Source organism: Telmatherina bonti (genome assembly GCF_933228915.1).
Source record: "Telmatherina bonti genome assembly, chromosome: 12".
In the NCBI taxonomy this organism is placed as follows: domain Eukaryota; kingdom Metazoa; phylum Chordata; class Actinopteri; order Atheriniformes; family Telmatherinidae; genus Telmatherina; species Telmatherina bonti.
Genome location: NC_136610.1, coordinates 24691102 through 24704945, shown reverse-complemented (window position 1 = coordinate 24704945; position 13844 = coordinate 24691102). Strand labels below are relative to the sequence as shown.

The window sequence follows — 13844 nt, the reverse complement described above, 5'->3', positions numbered from 1 at the left end:
TATGGCCATAGGGGATTATTATTGTAAAAACATGATAAAAAAAATTCAACACATTTTACTTTAGCAATCATAAAAACTTTAGCCATAAAGCTAAATTCCTTATTGTACCAAGAGCCCCTTCCTCTTCTGTTGTAAGATTAACGCGTAACAACATCTTGTTAAAAATGCACTGCACTGATATCAGGATATGTTCTAAAAAAAGGGAAGATCATGTTTACTGTGAGGCTGTCAAGGGATCCAAAAACCTTTGGTGCCAGCAGAAAAGCCGTTGAACAACAAACAGTTGGCAAACATCCCGCTGCTTACATGCAGACACATAACAGAAGTTCACTGTTTGGAAACGGCATTTTGCTGTAAGGTGAAATTCATATTCAAACGGCACAACAGCTGTGGCTCAGTGGCAAAAAAAAAAAAAAAAAAAAAGTACTGAACTGAACAAATAGGTGCACTAGCCGGACACTTAAAGAGGATAATCTGAGATTAACAGGTTAAATTCAGCAGAAAACCACCATTTACAAGTCATCTCTACTGTCAGTCTTGTTTCGAACGGCTCACTGGTTGGAAAACCTTTTGAGGCCTACAGTGACGTGCGATGGAGCATTTCTCGGCTGCCCTTTCACACTGTTATTGTCTAAACAGTGAGGAAATTCCACATTTCATACAGAGTTCTTGTAGATTTCTGCTCATACGCCACATGGTTGGAATGACTCTTACTGTTATCTTGGTGTGTGTTGCAGAGAGAAGTTGATCACAAACGCTGCTTCGACATTTGCTGGTGGAGCTGCACCCTGATTTTTTTTTTTTTGGTGCGAAGCAAAATCTGAGCTGTCCTGATGCAGCACACTGTTATGTTGTAATATTAAAATATGTTCAAGTACACATGGGTGTGTGCATGCCACTCCCTCTAGTCCGATTTCTTCCCTTGCATGTTGTTTGCTGTTTCACCTCGGTAAGCATGGGTGTGGCACAAGGAGAAGAACAGACGGGTTATTTCAATGAAACTAAACCTTTTGCATTAGAAGCAGAGAAATAAAAGCCTAAAGTAGGAGCATGCACATCGAAGACCTATATTACATGACATCTAAACCTTGTTTAATCAATAAATTCTATGTCAATTAATTTATCTTATTTTAAATATAGCTCAAGTAACAAACAAACAGAGATAGTTTAATTAAACACTACAGTAATATGCAGAATTATACAGTAATGGCTTCATGGTTGATACAAAGAAGTAAAAAAAAAATACTATGAAGGAAAGGAGCTGCAATATGTGAAGAAACTTTAGCAACACTGTCCATGTAAAGTATTTTAGTGTAAGTGTTAATACCGTAATGCAGCACAGTTTCTAAAATGAGTTTAAATGAATAGAGCGTGATGGGTGGTATTGGAAAAAAAAAGAAGAAAAAAAGGGGGGGGGGGGCACTTCAGGTCATCTGACATCGCTGCTGGTAACATCTGGAAAAAAACAACAACCCAGGAGTCACTCTCTTGTTGCATTTCTTTAGTTACTGAACTCGTGTTTAATCAGACATGTTCGTTTATGAGTCAGTTGCTGACCCAGTTATCCCCATAACCCCGGGGCTGAATTCATCTGAGGCACCACCCAAAATGGCTCGCTTACAACAAACTACCCTTGCCGTGTGTCCAGTGGCATGCGTCTGTGTTCAGATGAAATGTTTTCACTTTAATACTGCAGTTATTGTCTTTGGCTACCCCTGAAATTGAACTAAACTGCAAAACACATACTTGAAAGGACAAAGAGGTTGGTAAAGAAGGAGCACTGGTATCAGGAAGATGTTTCACAGAGTAAAACTTCCATCTGATGCTATTACAGAACAATGTTTTTAGATCTACAGTTACACAGATACATCGGCATTGCCTTCCAGTATCGATGAAAACTTACAACCCATACCGACATAACATGAATTGTTTCATACACTGTAAATTCCATAAAGAATAAAAAAAACAAAAAACAAACATTCGGTACGTGCAGCTCTGCAGTTTAGGGATGAGCATTGCTGGAACAAAAGATTTTAGTAAAACTTCTTCTGTAAACAGTAACTTAGTTTTTATAAGAAAAAAGTCTCACTGCTGAGTCATTTGGTTAATGATAACTCTGTGTTACTTTGTGTGCAGTGATTTGAATCCTGTAATAACATGTTTATGTCACTGTTTATCATACGCTACTTACTTTAAGTGTCATTCTGGCATTTGAAGCTAAAGTAAACCGTTTAAAAACATGTTTATAGCTGTTTAAATGTCCTGAAAGCTTTCAAAAAAAGTTTTTTTGTGCTTACTTTTTCATCATAAATGCATCATAAACATTCAGTAAATGTACTTTTTGCCCTTCTTATAAGTAGAATTTCTTGTTGTATGTCTTTGTAGCCCTCTACGTGGAACAATGGGTGGTCCCACGTTGACGACCACTCCCTCACACAGGTCCCCTCCCTTGCATTCCCCTCCTTCTGCAAACCAGTAGCCCTACCCAGTTCACTGTCCAACCACTCTGTTCTACCCAGAGGAGCAGCCACACAGAAAAAAAAAAAGAGGCTTAAATCAACTCAGAGCAGAGGAAGGAGGGCGAGAGGAGGGGTCAAAAACGCCCTGAAAATCTTGTTGACCAAGAAATAGGAAAAGAGTGACAGACTCCTGACAGACTACGAAGTCGTGACAGTGTGAAAGTGCTCTTCTTGGGCTGGGGAGAAGGGGAGAAGACACGTTTTCAAGGATGCTCAAGCGGGTCTGAGGCTTCTTGGGCGCAAAGATTGCGTGCAGGTAATTTACACGGTTTTGTTTTCTCAGAGTGAGATTGTTTTAACAACTGAATTTGTCAAAATGTCCTTGATTCAAAGTTTACTGTGCTGAGAAATGACAAATCACACTCAATGCCGTGGCTGATGTGTTTAATAATCTAAGTTGAAAACGTGTTGAAAAAGTTGTCTGTCTAATAATCCTTTACAACACCAAGAGGAATGTGTGGAGAGAGTGTGCATCAGTTGTAAGACCTCAGTTACTTTTTCCTCCACTGCATGTGGTTCTTTGCTGTGGTTTTGGTTCAAGAAAGTTAAGTATAAGGATTATTATTTTTTTGTTCATTCATAGTTTAATGGATAGTTGAAAGAGGGAAATGTGGTTGTATAGAAATAAATTACACGTTTAAAAGCTTTTTTTTTTTTAATAAATGAACGCAGAGCATGAGAAGTGGGTGTGTACCCGCGGCCACTTGACTGGAGTTGCGCACTTCTTTAACAATGGTTATCAAACATGCATGTAATAATTGTACCAGCTCTTTGAAAATGAATTTAAGCTCTTTTTAGTATAGCAATAGAATAAAGTACGCAGTTTTTCTTTCTTTTCTCTTTATGCACACTTGTTATCCTGTGCATACACCTTCATCTGTAGTTTTTGGGGAAAGCAAGTGTCTTTATTGAGGCTGGTGTATCTCCCTCGCAAGATGCGCTGGGTGAATCGAGGATAAACATAAAAGAGTTGCTTAGTGTTTGTTGAAGTTATGGTTGATGTATTTTTCTTATCAGTCCACCACCCTTTTCTGAAACTTGGAAGTTTAAAAAGTGAAGGTGCTTCCCTTTGAGCCTGCAGCCACAAGTTTGGGTGTGGATTCCTCTTGTTCACCTCCCTCCTCCTACTCACCCCCCACCCCCCACCCCCCCCTTCTTCTTGCTTTGCTGTCTGTTCACAGAGGCACACCCTTTACGACCAAAAAAAACCAGAAAAAAAAGAAAAGAAAGGAGAGAAACCTATATACTTCGCACAGAGCCCCTATAGTACTTCTGAAGGTCCTGACCTAGTGTGGAAAGGAGTGCAAGTACACTTTTCTTTGTATATTTAGTGTATTGTGTAAATTTCTGTTCCGTGAAAACTTAGCAGGCAAGTTTTTTTTTAATGCAATTTTCTTTCTGAAGTGGTGTAAACGTGTTTGTTACTCAGTAGAAAGTTAAAAACTATTGTGACTGCGTGGTTCTTTAAAGCATTTATATCTTTTATGACTTAACTTTTTTTTTTAAAAGTCCTGGACAGAGAGCGATTTGTCTCCCTCTCTTTTACCTTGGGTTTCTTAACCTGGGCTCCCTGCCAGGGTGTGCGGGGGGAGAAGATGGTAGGAAGACAGGGAAAGAGTCAGGGAATGAGTTGGATAGGGGGGGGGGGGGGATGGGCGGTTCTGGGGTGAGGAGGGGAGTTATGGAATGTAGTGGTTTGGAAAGACAAGCTAATTGAAACCAGGTTTGAGGCATATAGGGGGGAGCTGAGACTTTGCACTTTTGGAGAAAAGGGAAAAATGAATTTTAGAAACCCAAAAGTCAAGGGGGATTTCTGCTTCTGCTGCAGTCAAATGGCATCTTTTTAGATTTTCTTCCGTGCGTATAATCACATACTTTCTGGCCTGTTTGACATGAAACATGTGATTAAGTTGTGTAAAACAGCATATATATGTAATGTTTTGTTGAATCTCTGTAGGAAGTAAGATTTCACTGCGTGCAGTTGCCTATCCTTCGCCGCTCCCCTCCTGCCACACCCAAAAGTCTGAACCACTTTCTGCTTTGGTCTGTACTGTGTTTTCGACAATGTGCACTTAGCCCACATTTGGTGCCCTGCAGCTGGAAATGTCTGGAACGTCTCAAATTGCTCTTGTCAAGGTGATTTATTGTTAAGCACACTGCCAGAGGGTTCATTTTGTCACATAGAAAAGGTAAAGCTAAATGGTATATGTATATTAGTCTTGAGGTACAGTATTCTTTCAATTTCAAAAGTTTATGTTGAACTCAGTAAAGCAATAAAAAAAAAAAAAAAAAAAATGCATGTTAAGTTTTGTGAGTGCGTGGGCTCAGAAATGCGTAATAAATGTAGAGAATAACTCACTTTAAGCCATTTACAGTCTGTTTCAAAATGCCTACAGGTTGAAATGTTAGTTAACGGGGCATCATCTCGGTCCAGAGCAGATATTGTTTGTCTACATACTCACACTGACCACCAGTGGAAGAGCACAGAGTTCACGTTATATTGTCACCGAAACTAATGCAAGCTGTTTGGAATTCCTAAAAGTGCACTGTAAATTTTTAACAATTTTTTAATTGCTTAAATATTTCTCAGTCAAAACAGGTGACTGCTGTTACTCCTCATGGTGCTTCGTTGCCACCTTGATGACAAACTACACCTTCTTGAGCTGACAACAGTTGTAAATCAAGATTTACAGTCTTAACTCGTATTAAAATCTCTGTTGTGTTTCAACATCACATCATTTTGGGCTGTTGATTGACAGCAAGGAGTAGGGGAGTGGCGTTGCTCGTATAAGCTGGTGTTAAACTTAAGGAAACTGGCCTCCAGCACACTTCCTCAGCCATTTCCTTACGGGTTTGTTGAGTGGGTGGTTGGAAAAAGCGACAAGCGTGGGCTGAAAGAAAGAAAGCAGTGGACGTAGTGAAGGAAAAAAAAAAAAAGAGGGGTGATTGCAATGAAATTGTAACTCCTCTTTGTCTGGCATTCATATAGATGCAAAACTAGATGCTCAAACATCCTGAGGCTCCAGAAGCTTGACTAAAGTCCCACCCAAGAGACGAAAGTATGGTCGCAAATAAACATCTAACCGTAGTGTGCAAATTTAGAAAATCTTTCTAGCAATCCAATCAGCAGCCACTCCCTTCTCACTCATGCAGAGTTAGTTTGGAATGTTTCACCATGTCCTCAGTACTTTGTGGAACGTGTATCATTACTGTTACTTGCCTTGTTGTTGAGAAATAGTGATTTTAGAGGTATGACGAGACAATCAGCACAAGCCATGATATCAATTTAAATCTCATCCATGCATATACCCATGCATGCAAGTTAACCTGTTTGTCGTGCTGTCATGTTTGGTGGAGCTTTTGTGAACGATGAGCTCAAAAAGGGTGTGTTCGAAATTTTCCCGATAAGCCAGATGTGTGCTCTTCCAAACATCTGTTATTCAGAACCATCCAAAATCAATAAATATTCTCTAAAAGCTGTTTCACTGCACAGTCTACCTGCCCCACAGTGGTCCTCTTGTAATGTTGCCCCATATGAGGAATGACATGCAGCATCTGTTGCCAAAACTATTTGGAGTGGGGGTCCAAAATGTCAGACAGCAGGGCCTGGAATGCAAACTTGGAAATACATTCAGCTTTGTTTAGGTTTTCTTTATCTGGTGTGAGATACTCAAGGATGGCATTTTTCAGCTTCCAGTACATTCTCTTGCTTTAAACGTGTTTACCAAATGTTTTTGCAAATGCAGCTTTGTACAGAGAGTAAAATCTTATGTCTGAATAAACATTTTGCCACCATAGTTGCCATCTAGCCATCGTTGTAACCTTGTTGTTCCTTGCTCCATGAATGAATTCCTGCTTGTTTTAGTTCAAACGCAGTGTGGGGAAACTGAAACAAATCCCGATTTATTTGTCATATAAACGCAGTTGAAGCCGAACAGTGTAATGCCATGACCTAAATAAGTTTGTTTAACATATCAGTGAGCTGCTTATGATATCCTGTTTTAAACATCACTTTCCTATTTCCGCCTTGGGTGTTGCCACTTCTGTCAGTTTAAAACTTGCCTGCTTGTTCTACATGTCACTGTGCTGAGGAATCAAGTCAATGCTTCTTTTCTTATTATTAGTTCGGTGCTAAATGTTTTTGGCTTTGAAACTGTTCATTGGCAGTTGCCCAGGTTCACTTCTCTTTTCAGAAAATATTAGTCAAAATGTTGCGTTTCATTTTTAATAAACCGGTTATGAATGTGTTCTTTTTATCCAACATGTTTGTAACCTTTTGATTTTAATTGTGCATTCACATCTCTTCAAATACAACCGTTTGTGATGAATTTCTGAAGTAGAAAGCTTATTTTAAAGTCTTTGCACATATGGAAATAGTGAGAGAATCTCTTTAAAAGTAAATGCAAATTGAGATCAGGTAGTCTTGTGATGTAAACGATAGGGAAGCTAACAGGCAACGAGTGATGTAGAACCTCCTTTTACAAACATCCTGCATGGCTTTAATTCTGATTTAAATTACACTGAAAGCAGAGTTAAAATGTGCTTTCACTGCAGCTCTTGGGCTTATTTGTGATCTCGTAAAAACAAAGTGAAGAGGATTTTTCCTCAGTTTTTCCATTTGCTGCCTGACTCCTTCCAAAGTCACAATGGTTTAATCAGCAGCCGGCCAAGTTGGCGTCAGTGGGCAGGCTTTGGTCTTATACAGGACTTGTGGTTTGGTTTCAGGACTATGTGGACATGGAGAGCTGAAAAGAACCATTTATTTTGACACTCATTCCTTTTTTATGCGTCATGCATGCGTGTCCTGTCTGCTTTTGAGGGAGGACTGAAGGCTGGGGGCCCGCTGTGTCTCTTTTAGTGTTTGCTGTACGTGCTGTGTCAAACTACAATGTGCTGAGAGGAACAGAGATTCTATTCTGTTTTGACAACAAGACTGATTTAGTCACTGCTGTCCTCTCTCCTCCTTTGCCCCTCTGCACTGGTGTCCTTTTATTTACTCATAATCAAATCTTATCACACACCAGTGTTGCTGTGCATGATGCACTTAGTAGTGAGACGTAATCATTGTCACACTGCTCCTCTTCTCTATATACTAAATTACTAAATTGATTGGATTTGGCAAGCAACTTGGTAGACTAAACTCAACTACTTTGATAAGTGTCCAGTCTGCTGTGACTCACTTAAGTAAAAGCCATGACAGTAAAACAGATATGTGCTCTCTGGAGATTTGGCAAAGGTGAAAGGAAATTTTGAAGAAACAGCGCTGTTTGCTTTATCAACCAAATGCACAAGTAGAGCAAAGTACAAACTGTTACAGCGGTCAAAGTAAAATCTAGTTAAATCTGTTAAACATATCTTTCTTTTACATCTCACTGTTTATTTGAGAAAGTGTGTTTCAGGGTGCAGTTAAACATCCGTGACTGAATGAATTTGGTGTTTTTGCTTATTTGAGCAGAACCTGGAGGTTGTGGGGTGGGCTGACAGCAGAGGGGGGGCGGGCACTCAGGCAGGGTGCAGGGTGCAGGGTGGAATAGAATGAGAAAGAGGACATTTCTTTGGAGTTAGTCACTGTGGGGAGAGGCTGGGCTCCTTTCCAGCTGGCCTGACAGCTCTATCAAGGAATGTATGTGACTAGAGGCCTGGGTGGGGTTGTGCACTGAGCTGCTCCCTCTGCAAGTGAGGCACAGAGGCAAAACTACCTGATCTGCATTGCAGAGTATAGCATGGTATGTCCATGGCCAAAGCATGTGTTTTTATTTACTTTCCCCACTGCTGGTGACCACATTTACTGCAACACCTCTTTCTGTGTTGATGCGCGGAGTCTCACTATGGGACTGAGTGATGGGTGGGGCAATTTATATCTTATCTTGACTTAATTCTTTTAATATGACCATTGACAAGAAATACTTACATGTATTGTTGTACAACTGAAAATACAATTTCAAGTTTTGTAGTTATTCACTGTGCATAAGAAATCTAGGTAAATTACTTATTGTTACTTATACCTTTAAAGATGTCATTCAGCTGGTACATGAATACCTCCTGACATGGCAGTCTGTTTAAAGTGTTTCTGTAACAAGAGCAAGGGCTGCAGAGTGTACACAGCTGCTGTGGTGCAAGTCTCTCCACACAGTAATAATGACAACTATGTACTGGCTGACATTTATCTCAGCTATTTCTGTATGAGACTCATTCAAACTTTCAAAAGACAAATCAATAACAATGCACTCTTTAGATAAAAAATGCACACACACGTAAATATATATATATATATATAAATATATATATATATATATATATATATATATATATATATATATATATATATATATATATATATATATATATATATATATATATATATATATATGTATATATAAATATACAAATATATATAATGTGTCTATGTGTGAGTGTAAATGTTACAATGTAGTTTCAATAACTTTCTTTTATTTTAGAATGATTTAAGACCAAGACTGTTTGCAAACAGTAACTACCTCACAAACACTGTTATTTAGCATAATTTCCATCAAAGTAATGAACGCTTTTGCCTAATAAACACAGGATACTATGCAGGAGGAAGTTAATGATAGGGTTGGAGATGCTGTCTTAGGAGAATTTCTCTGAGGAACATGTTCCCACCTGCAGTTGCCTGTCTGTGCATAAACCAAGTCTGGTTCTTTTTGTGGTTTGACGGACAAAGAGCAGGCTTTGTTTCACAATATGCTCCTAGCTTGACACAGTAATCCCTGTAAGGCCTATATGAAGTTGGACTGGTTACAGTTAAGATTGACTTGGCATGCAGACTAACACTCAAAAACTAAATGATGAATACAGTTGCAACAACAAACTGTTAGTACGCCACTGAGCTTCTATGCCTGCCCGACACGGGTTCGGTGCTTCTCACATTCATCACCTGAACTATGAAACCAGAGCTGAAAAATTCATGAGCACATGTCAGAGTTCATTTTCGCTTTGAGTGCCTACAAAACCAGATTTGCTTCTCTTTAGCTTTTAATTTGAAGCTCAAGCTCAACCTATTTACTTTGAGTCTGAATGAGTTCATTCCATCTCCTTTTGACCGGAGAAAGCCTCACAGCACAAAAGCGCTTGGTTTTATTTACTTAGATAGAGCTTTGCTTAATTACTTAACAAGGTCAATGTGCCACCAGTAGTTGGTTAATTTTTAAAGCCACTAAAGGCTCTGATTGGTGATGAAAGACCATTTGTGTATGTAAATGAAAATGCCATTGAGTAAGTGGTGTGTGCATGACTTTATGTGTCATATGGAGACACCTCTTAACGCAACAGTAACTCATATGTGAGGAATACCTTCTATGGTTTGTCAAGTATGTGATCAAAACATGGAATGTTATTGCATAAAAAAACATGCTGGATAGGCTACTATTTGAGCTATAACAACATTTATACATGTTTAAAATAAATGCAATAAACCCAAATCTTATTCTTTTCTTTTTTCTTCTTGTTATTGTCTCAACAGAAGTCAAGAACAGGAGCAGTTAACTGAAGCCCTTGGTTTTGCTTGAGCAATCCAAGGTAAGTGTCCTTAATTGTGACATAATGCCAAAGATCCACACGTCACATCTATTATTGGTTAAATGAGGAAAACTGCCTTCCTGTAAATCAACTTACTCTAAGACCATGTGGTCAGTGTCACCTTAGAGCAATTATCTCTTATGTGGCTGGAAGCCAAACTACTGTTGGAGTGTTTGTTGTGAATCCCCCTTTGAACCTGGTCATGCCTCCACTATTTAAATGTGAAAGGATTCCCTGTGGAAATCTGACACTTTGCTATTTAGACTCCCTGCACCTCCTTTTTTGCACCCCTCCTTCGTCCACGAGTGACCACCTGTTCTTCTCAAACCCTTCTCATGAAATTACTTTGCCAAAAGCTAGCTGAGCTCATGCTATTCTTAAGTACTTGCTGTTGGCGGCTGCAGTATATTTATTTGTCCTTGGTTAGGCAAAATCTTGTCAAAATGTAAACATAAAAATGAGTGCAGCTACTCTTTGTCAATGACAAGGCACAGAGACCCAGAAATGTTCTGTGGTTGCACTCTAGTAACAGAAGCTTTTGTCGGGCTTGCTGTCCGCACGCCCCCCCCCCCCCCCCCCCCCCCCCCCCCCCCTACCAGGCTGTAATAAAACATGACAGGCAGACAAGCTTGTCTGTCTCCCTTTACTTTTACTCCCTCCCAGCCTCCATGGCTTCCCCCATAGATCTGAGTAAAAATCTAATTTGGTTGTCAGTTTTTGTTCACATGTACTTTTGACAACTTCCCTAATCAAGTTTACAGATATGCAGGCTGAGAAAACTCTGGTATGAAGAGTAAAAGAGAAAAAGTAGAGGACTAGTTGATTGTCATGTTTTCTGATCACTGGGTTCATAGACTGTATGCTTGTCTTGTGATTCCAAGAACAGAAGCATATTATCCAGCTTCTGTTTACAGCACAGTCCATATCTAATCATATGATCTTTTTAGATTGAATTAATTGTCTATTGCTCAATTTCCCAACATACTTTAAAGCAATGTTAAGGCCTGTAAAAAAAACTTCCCTAAAGGGGAATACTAAAGGGACACACTGGGCTGAGTTAGGTAAAGAAAAAGTGGGAGAAAGCCGCTCATGATCTATTTAAATTGTTTTTATGACTGGATAAGAAGAGGAGGAAGAGGTGTCAACTAGCCACACTTAACCCATGAGGAAAAACACAAGTTCTTTTGGGCCTGTTTTGTCCAAAGTTTGTTTAGTTCAGATACATCAGAACACCCAAATTAGACACCATGAGAGACATTGTCAGCTGACTTGAGTGGAATATTATTTTTTCATTATTAATATTATTCTCTTTGGCTTTGCTGTTGGTTTTTTAATCCAGAGTTTGCAAAAGGCTATTTAAGTGAACACAGTATAGAGAATTTAATATGACCTCAAAGCATTGCAAACATTCTCCAGTATTCCCAATCAGAGTGGCAGTCTATTTATTGACTTGTGTTAATTAGTGCCTTGCCAGTTATTTGCCCTTGGGCTGGCTCCAACAAAGTAGTGAGACTAAGTTGCAAATTACGCTAGATTCCGTGGCGCAAAATTACTAATGCTTTCTCACATACATCTCTGTGTGTATTTCTCAGCAAAAAAATAATGACAGTGTTTTTAGAACTGTGTAAAATCACTGAAGTTCCAACTGTTTTCACAGCACACACAAATTCATTAATTAAAATGGCACAATATGGACATATTGCCAAAGTAAAAAAAAAATGGATTGTTAGATTCTGTTTTATCTAAATTAAACTGTGAAGACACCCAAAAAGAACTTCATTGACTGCTTAAATTGGCAGCCTATCAGCCTACGTCCTTGAGAATCACCCAAGCAATATTGTTTCCTTGCATTTATTTATTTATTCAGTATGATTCAGTATATGCACAGCGCAGCAAAAAAATATAGACATTTAAATGAGTGGTGCACGTCACAGATTCCTTTGAAACGCCTGCATTTTTGTCTTCACAGCAGATTGCTGTTGAATCCAGCTGCTTCTCTTGTTGATAGAGTAGAATTTTCGTAGTATGCGGGAAGAATATAAACATTAACTTTTAATGCTGGTATTACAGCAAAATAGTAGACACCAAAGTGTGTTTTAGTGGTAATTATTACCAATCCAAAAGATACATTTAAAAAATGCAGCATTTTTTTCTCTAAAAGCATTTATACATCCTGAATTTAATTATGTACTTTCTTAATCAATCACAAAGAAATCATGTTGTGAAGCATCAGTGGTAAAAATCTGAGTTTATAGGTCTTCACACTCTCTAAAATGGTCCCTTGGTTGTAAAGCCTACAACATGAAAACACAAGCAGTCTGTCCCCACAATGACTCATATCCTGCTTCTTTATGCCACCCATGGATAGGCTCTTGCCATTTGTTTTGGCTGATTACAGGCAGAGCATTTGCTGAAACCAACTGAACGGCTGCAGCAGGCTATTTGAGAGCGAGTCTCACTGAAAGGATTGTTGTAACAGAGTTTTGAGTCTCCAACAATAAAATAACATGAAGAGAAAAAAAAGGTCTTTGACAAACTATATAATTCTTTTACATACTTTGCATTATAAAAAGTTTGATGTGAATCATGCATGTAGGCATATGTCTACTTGTTTTATTATGTGTATTTCAGTTTGTCACTCAGCATTTCTACTGCACAATATGTGTTTTCCTGAAGGCAGCTTTAACAATAACTGTTCTCTGTATTGACCTTTTAGTTAGGATGTAGGTGCAGGATTTGGCTGCTTTCCTCAGGGTAGGGTGTGGTCTGGCTTCAACCAAATTTCCAAAGCATAAAACACCCAAGAGGTAGGGAGCTGTCGGAGTATACTGAGGAGATGCAGGCAGGCTGTGTTGTCTTAGAGAAGTTTAACACCATCTAGTGTTCACCTTTGGATTTTACAACCTAATGAAAGTTTGTACAATTTTCATCCAAGAAAATAAAGACACTACTTTAAAACTAAAATAATACTTTGTTCAGGACAAAATAATTTCTAAGTCAATTTTGCTTTAAATATTTTTTGTACTGTCTTCTTGCAGGAAAACAATAACAGCACTCATCATACCGGGGCTCAAATAAAAGAAAGAAAAAAAAGGTATTTTAATATTACAATCAGTTGCATTTTCCATATTTCATTATGTGGTATATTACTGCAGCTACGTTGTGCTTTTCACACTGAACCCGTTATTAATATGGCTATCTTTACAGATGGATGACGAGGAAGACACCAGGGAGGTGCTCTTTCCAGACTGGGAAGGTCCAGACAAAACTGGCTTAACCATTGAACACTCAAGTGGAGGAGAGATGTTTGTCAAGGAGGTAAAAGGGGAGTCACCTGCAGCAAGATCTGGAAAAGTACATGAAGGTAATATTTTGTTTTTGTTTTTTTCTCCTTCAAATCAGTGGCTATTGTCTGATTTGTTTCCACTAAAACTAATCTTCAAACATTAATTACACACTTTCTGGCTGCTGTTTTAATTTAATTCACAGGTGACCAGATTGTGGGTGCCACTATCTACTTTGATAATATGAGCTCAGAGGAGACAGCAGAGCTACTGAAAACTTTGAACAAACACAAAGTTGGACTGAAACTACAAAACAAAGGAGACAAATCCCCATGCTACTCGCCCTTGAGCACACCATGTCGATCACCAATGGGCACCCTCACGTGGGAAAGCAAGGCCCACTTTGGAGGTTCTAGTCCAGATATCATTCTTGTGAGTTCCCTTTTTAAAATAGCTATCATATAGGTCCTTATGAACTAATATA

At 38.8% G+C, this 13844-nt stretch overlaps 1 protein-coding gene across 2 annotated transcripts in view; it reads left to right on the top strand.

Annotated features, from left to right (window-relative positions):
* Positions 1–2523: 2523 nt before the first annotated feature.
* ahnak (AHNAK nucleoprotein) overlaps positions 2524–13844 on the top strand; it is a 33564-nt gene continuing 22243 nt past the window's right edge. For both annotated transcript variants that reach the window (XM_079249928.1, XM_079249927.1), the window contains exons 1-5: positions 2524–2775; positions 10021–10076; positions 13115–13170; positions 13284–13440; positions 13566–13792. In XM_079249928.1, the coding sequence (XP_079106054.1) occupies positions 13284–13440; positions 13566–13792 (384 nt within the window). In that variant the 5' untranslated portion in view covers positions 2524–2775; positions 10021–10076; positions 13115–13170. The remainder of the gene's footprint in view (positions 2776–10020; positions 10077–13114; positions 13171–13283; positions 13441–13565; positions 13793–13844) is intronic.